Source organism: Heteronotia binoei, chromosome 5, assembly GCF_032191835.1.
Source record: "Heteronotia binoei isolate CCM8104 ecotype False Entrance Well chromosome 5, APGP_CSIRO_Hbin_v1, whole genome shotgun sequence".
Classification (NCBI taxonomy): Eukaryota; Metazoa; Chordata; class Lepidosauria; order Squamata; family Gekkonidae; genus Heteronotia; species Heteronotia binoei.
In genome coordinates, this window is record NC_083227.1 from 11,139,179 (window position 1) to 11,146,227 (window position 7,049).

The window sequence follows — 7,049 nt, forward strand, 5'->3', positions numbered from 1 at the left end:
TGGCAACTCCGACTGAATCTCTTTCCACACTCCACACGATGTCCATACTCCGAGCGTTCAAAAGGTTTCTCCCCTGTTTGGGTTCTTTGATGCACTTGAAGATTCCTCCTTGTACTGAATCTCTTTCTACAGTCTGATCATTCAAACAGTTTCTCCCTGTGTGGGTTCTTAGATGCAGTTCAAGACTTCTATTTACAATGAATCCCTGTCCAATCTCTGAACATTCAAAAGGTTTCTCCCCTGTGTGGGTTCTCTGATGATATCGAAGCTCTCCTCTCCGAATGAATCTCTTTCCACACTCTGAGCATGCAAAAGGTTTTTCCCCTGTGTGGGTTTTCAGATGCTCTTGAAGATGACCACTACAACCAAATCTCTTTTCACACTCTGAGCATGCAAAAGGTTTCTCCCCTGTGTGGGTTCTTTGATGCTTTTGAAGATTGCCACTCTGACTAAATCTCTTTCTGCACACTGAGCATTCAAAAGGTTTCTCCCCTGTGTGGGTTCTCTGATGATATCGAAGCTCTCCACTCCGACTGAATCTCTTTCCACACTCTGAGCATTCAAAAGGTTTCTCCCCTGTATGGGTTCTCTGATGATATCGAAGCTCTCCACTCCGACGGAATCTCTTTTCACACTCTGAGCATGCAAAAGGTTTCTCCCCTGTGTGGGTTTTCAGATGCTCTTGAAGATAGCCGCTACAACCAAATCTCTTTCCACACTCTGAGCATTCAAAAGGCTTCTCCCCTGTGTGAGTTCTTTGATGCCTTTGAAGATTGCCACTCCGACTAAATCTCTTTCCGCACACTGAGCATTCAAAAGGTTTCTCCCCTGTGTGGATTCTTTGATGAGCTTGAAGATTCCCCCTGTCACTAAATCTCTTTCCACACAGTGAACATTCAAAGGGTTTCTCCCTTGTATGAGTTCTTTGGTGCCTCTGAAGACTGCCACGCTCACTGAATTCCTTGCCACACACTGAGCATTCAAAAGGTTTCTCCCCTGTGTGGGTTCTCTGGTGCACCTGAAGATGGCTACTCTGACTGAATCTCTTTCCACACTCTGAGCATTCAAACTGTTTCTCACTTGTGTGGGTTCTTTGGTGTGACTGAAGATTTTGACGAAAACCGAATCTCTTTCTGCACACTGAGCATTCAAAAGGTTTCTTCCCTGTGTGAGTTATTTGATGCTGTTTAAAACTACTCCTGTCAATGAATCTCTTTCCACACCCTGAGCACTGAAAAGGTCTCTCCCCTGTGTGGGTTCTTTGGTGCGTCTGAAGATTTCCTCTCTCACTGAATCTCTTTCCACACACTGAGCATTGAAAAGGTTTCTCCCCTGTGTGAATTCTTTGGTGCCTCTGAAGAGTGTCTCTCCGACTGAATCTCTTTCCACACTCTGAGCATTCCAAAGGTTTCTCACTTTGGTGTATTCTTTCGTGCACCTGGAGCAGTGATCTCTTTCTGAAGTTCTTTCTACGCTGAATGGATTTACTTGCCTTCATTATCTCGTGCTTTGGAAAATTTCCATTCCACTGTCTTCCACCTCTCTTCTCACTCATACTGCTGCCTATTTTCTCCATAGACCTGCCTCGATTCGTGATGTTTTCTTCCAGGTCTTCATTTTTAACTCTATCTGGCATTTGCTGATGAAGTTCCTCACCCTCCTCATTCCACCAATCATCCGCTGTTGGAATAAAGAAAGAGATGCTGTTAGCACCTGAGAGGGCTGATAAAGTCCACATTTATGTTACCGCTATAGGAAAAGACTGACAGTCCTTTGACCTTGTCCAGCATGGCTAATCTTAACCACCCCTCCACCTATCCCCAGAATATCTACTATTTAAGGACACCTCACCTCCAGTGATCCCTCTAAGCTGAGTTAGCTCACAAATTTTTAGTCTCCAGCTCACACATTTTTGTCTTAGCTCAGGAAGGATGACCCCAGAGCACTCCAATTTATGCAGTAGTGTCAAGCATGCATATTTCTGTATGCCATGATAGTCCACAAGACATAGAGCAGAACACCACCTTAGCCTGCTCCCCCCTCCTTTCCACCCGAAGGGTGCATAATAAATCCATCTGGCCCAAGGATGTTTAGGTTAGCCTTGCTTGTAATGGTGTAACGTGCCTCTCCCCCAGATTCACACAGCCAGGTCTTATCTGCTCTCAGAGGAAGTGTGAGAAAGGGAGATGTTTTTATTAGCTTGCATTCCTTAACAATAAAAGAGATAGTATGTAGTAGCCTTTGAACTCGTGACTCAAATCGCATCTGATTGTTATCCTTTGAAGCTATCCTATAAAGTAACCATTCGAATCTGTATACGTCATTACTTCCAAGGATCCTGTCCTTGACAAAGCTATGGAGTTTCAACAATAAAGAAACTTTTGATTCAATAACAAAAGACTGATTATTGGGAAATATCGATGCTTGACAAGCAGCTCACCACTTTAATATCAGTAGCTCACAAAGCAGAATTTTTGCTCACAAGACTCTGCAGCTTAGAGGGAACACAGCACACCTCTCTTGAGCCACAGCTGAGCTCTTGCCCAGAAGGAGTTTCTGAGCCTCCAGATTTCAGGCTCCCAGAAGGCCTCGACACTCCATATTCCGTGGGCTGTATTTTTTTTATAGTGCGAAGTTGTTATTTTATATGATGATATTCCTTTGTAAAACGATGTCCCCAGTATTCCAAACCAAATGTTGTTCAGAAGTGAATCAGAAATCCCCTATGGCTATTCCTTCCCTGTTCCATTAACAAAACCATGAATTGCACTCATTCTTAGCAAGATCATCCATCAAGGAAATATGCTCTTGGGATCCTGTTGAGGAACTATACAGCATTTCTTCGGATGCAAGGCTGCTGTCTGCCTCCACTGTAGTCTCTCTTCTCTTTCTGGCTTCTTTGAAGGAGGGGGGGAGAGAGAGAGATAGAGAAAGCGCAACTTTGCATCCAAAGTAATGCTGTATAGTTCCTCAACAGGAACCAAAGTCTGACTAAGAGTGAGTGCGATTCATGGTTTTGCCACTGCCACAAGAGGTGGTGGCAGCTACAAGCATAGGCAGCTTCAAGAGGGGATCAGATCAACATCTGGAGCAGAGGTCCATCGGTGGCTATTAGCCACAGTGTATTGTTGGAACTCTCTATCTCGGATGGTGATGCTCTATATTCTTGGTGCTTGGAGGGGCACATTAGCCCCACTAATGGACCTCCTGATGGCACTCGGGATTTTTTGGACACTTTGCGACAAAGAGTGTTGAACTGGGTGGGCCATTGGCCCGATCCAACATGGCTTCTCTTATGAGATCATTCTTATATGGCAGGGGTGGCCAACGGTAGCTCTCCAGATGTTTTTTGCCTACAACTCCCATCAGCTCCAGCCATTGGCCATGCTGGCTGGGGATGATGGGAGTTGTAGGCAAAAAAACATCTGGAGAGCTACCGTTGGCCACCCCTGTTACATGGGGAAGCAAAGAATTTCAAGAGTAAAAATTCTTCTAAAAAGGATGGAACCCTGGTCAAGATCCAAGCCCTCATCCCAACCAGTATTAAGGCGGAAGTTTTCCCCCACGAAGTTGACATTATTATTGGGTAACTGGTCTGACATCTAGGTGAAGAAGAGGAAGAAAGTATAATAATATGGGTACAGGCTAGAAGGAAGCCATGCTGATTTCATGCTGCTTTGCCTTGATATCTTCATTCTTCATCGCAATGAATGGTTTTATGTAGAGCAAGGGTGGCCAACGGTAGCTCTCCAGATGTTTTTTTGCCTACAATTCCCATCAGCCCCAGCCATTGGCCATGCTGGCTGGGGTTGATGGGAGTTGTAGGCAAAAAAACATCTGGAGAGCTACCGCTGGCCACCCCTGATATAGAATAACTTAGGCTGCAGCTGGAAGACTTATACTGCCAGAGGAGGTACCATCTAATACCAAGTATTTCATGCATTAGAGCAGGGGTCCCCAACCCCTGGGCCACAGACCAGTACTGGTCCATGGCCTGTTGGCAACCGGGCTGCGAGTTGTATAATTATTTCGTTGCATATTACAGTGTAATAATAGAAATAAAGTGCACAGTGGTATCATCCAGAAACCATTGCCCCCCCTCCACCCTCAGCCTGTGGGAAAATTTTATTCTCTGAAACCGGTCCCTGATGCCAAAAAGGTTAGGGACCACTGCATTAGATAGACCAAGTGGGTAGCTGTCGACACGTTTATTTGTCTTGCTTCCTCCTGCAATTGTGTCTAAATAATGATGACCATATAGACTTAGCATGTTATTCTTGCGCTCTGAAACAATGCCAAAGGCAGTGCTCGCTGGCCGTTACACTAAAATCCCTAAGGAACAGCGTCTGTGCATTTGTGGCATTTCTTTTAGTGGGGATCTACCTCACTACACTCTTAACTGTCCACTGTATGCTCAACCCAGGGTAAAAATTCTCTCCGGGATATTAACTAATCTACACGCCTGTTCAGCTCCTGAGAAGATTGTATTTCTGTTAGCTGATTTTGATGCCAATATATCTCACAGAATGGCACTGTATGCCCTAGCAGCTAAGAAATTACGGGCCAAAGCTGTTTGCACAGGGGCCAATTAACTGCTGATTCTGTGGTTACTTTGTGACTGTGATATTTGTTCTTTCTGTGGTGTATTTTGCCTTGGTTTTCACAAAGTGTTTCATGGTTATATGATATTTTACTTACATTGTATTCCACCTGTATATTTTACCTCCATGAACCTCCTTGATACTTTTGTAATAGCCTATGGCTTAACACAAATAAATAAACTTACTACTACTACGTCATGTTATTCTTGCTTGCATCTATTAAAACATTTTATTACATTGTACGCTTGCATGCTCATTCTCATCCACTTCCTGTCAGACGTGTAACTTAATCATGATACTGTAACTGTTAGAACATAGCTGCTTGACATGACTAACCCCATATTGTATTTTACTGTGCTATATTGGCTGCCCCTACTAACCGTGAGAACAGCAACATGTATTTTTCCTCAAGGCAATCCCTAACCGCAAGGGGGGAATTTCACACCAGGCCTAGAAGCCATCTGGGCCTTTTGAAGTTGGCATATTCAAGGTGATCAGGGGGGAGCTTCCTGGGAGAGTGATAAGGGAAGTATGGGAAGCGCTGACTGTCTCTGAGAGTGTGAGAATGCTGTATTGTTTCCTCTCTTTGAAATGTACAAAAAGGCAGGGCTTGTGCCTGCCCGTTATCAAACTCAACTTGCTCCTCTACTAAGACTGTTTGTTCTCAAATAAATGGATTAATTTTGCAGCATTATGGTCCGTCTTTGTTTGAAGTTCCACGTCTTGACACTTCCTTCTATGTACAGACTGGTAAGTCTCATTCCATTTTGTCCGAAGACGTTTGCATGCGCGCAAAAGGTCACACCTTGAATAAAACTCTAGACCTTAAATGTGCCCTTGGCAAAATTTTGGAAAGTTGCAAGGATCCCTTCTATAACCCTGTGGTTCCAAAAAGTATGGGATATTGTAATACAAGATAAAATAGCCTCCCAAATTATCCTTAGTGACAATCCTAAAATAGGAGAAAATTTTGTTGAGAAATGGTATATCTTTTTGGATTTCGTAAATGCTAATTCGACAAAGAAGAGTAAGATGCCAAAAAAAATATCTGAACTTTATATTGTATTAATTTATCTGTTGGCACTCACGATGGACTTCAAGATTTGGCTGTGTGATGTAGCGTTGTAAAAGGTAATATATGTCATTTTTCTTTCTTTCTTTTTCTTTTTTTCTCTTCTTCATATTTTGAATTGGGTTAACAAAGTCTTGGTCTATGTATTACTGTATTATCTTTGCCCTTTGTATGGTTATTTGAAAATAAATTTTTTTGAGTTTTTTTTTAAAAAATGTGCCCTTGGGCTCTGTTCTGTTAGATGGAACAGTTAGCTTTTCTTGTCGGTGAGCTGCAGAAACGGTGCTGTTGAGTGATGCCTCGGTTTTTAAATCCTTTGCAAACCTTTCTATTTCTATATTTTAAATTAATCTGCCTTATTTATTTATTAAGCTCCTACACTTGCCTTCCCACAAGCGTGATCAGGGCTGTTCACAAGTAATGTATATAAATTCCGTGAAACCATTTAAAACAGGGGTGGCCAACGGTAGCTCTCCAGATTTTTTTTTGCCTACAACTCCCATCAGCCCCAGTCAGCATGGCCAATGGCTGGGGTTGACGGGAGTTGTGGGCAAAAAAACATCTGGAGAGCTACCGTTGGCAACCCCTGGTTTAAAATACCAAACACCTCAAAACCTAACTATGTGGTGCCATAACACAAATTTCTGAACCCCCAATTGACTATGAACGTGAGGGGGGGAAGAGGGTGAAAAACAGCTAGCAGCCAGAGATGCTGATAAGCCACTGCAACTATTTTAAAAAAATCTGCCGTCCTTAACCATATGCTTGGGAGAACATCCCTGGCCTTGCAGGCCCTGCAGAATTATACCACGTCCTACAGAGCCCTGAGGTTAATCGGCAAAGAGTTCCTCCAAGTCAGAGTGAAGAGTGAGAAAACTGAGGATGGCTGCACTCTCTATGTAAATAATAGTCCCCCTGTGTGGAATGCTCCCTGGGGGGCATACAAGGTGAGGTGGCCTCAAAGGTCAAGACCAGAATCTGACCCAGTACTCAACTCGGAACAAGTACAGCTGGCGTGTGCAGTTATCGACATCCCTGTAAGGACATGAGCCACTGCAATCTGGACGAGCTGTAACTTCGGGATCAGCTTCAAAGGAAACCCCATGCAGGGCGACTTGCAGTAATCAAGCCTAAAGGTGACCGTTGAATGGATTGTTGTGGCTAGCTTGGGGTGAGACTGGTAGGGAGACAGCGGCATAATTTGGAAAAGACCAGCCTTAGAGAGCCAGTTTGGTGTAAGTGGTTAAGTGCATGGACTCTTATCTGGGAGAACCGGGTTTGATTCCCCACTCCTCCACTTACACCTGCTGGAATGGCCTTGGGTCAGCCATAGCTCTGGCAGAGATTGTCCTTGAAATGGCAGCTGCTGTGAGAGC

At 43.9% G+C, this 7,049-nt stretch overlaps 1 protein-coding gene across 1 annotated transcript; it reads right to left on the minus strand.

Moving 5' to 3' along the window:
- Positions 1-244: 244 nt before the first annotated feature.
- LOC132571690 (gastrula zinc finger protein XlCGF17.1-like) lies at positions 245-1,636 on the minus strand (the record flags this gene model as incomplete). Its single annotated transcript, XM_060238483.1, has 2 exons — positions 1,489-1,636; positions 245-1,164 (listed from the first exon to the last, which is right to left on the minus strand). Coding segments are annotated over exons 1-2 (1,068 nt in total), but the record flags the coding sequence as incomplete, so codon positions are not given.
- Between the last annotated feature and the right edge of the window lie 5,413 nt (positions 1,637-7,049).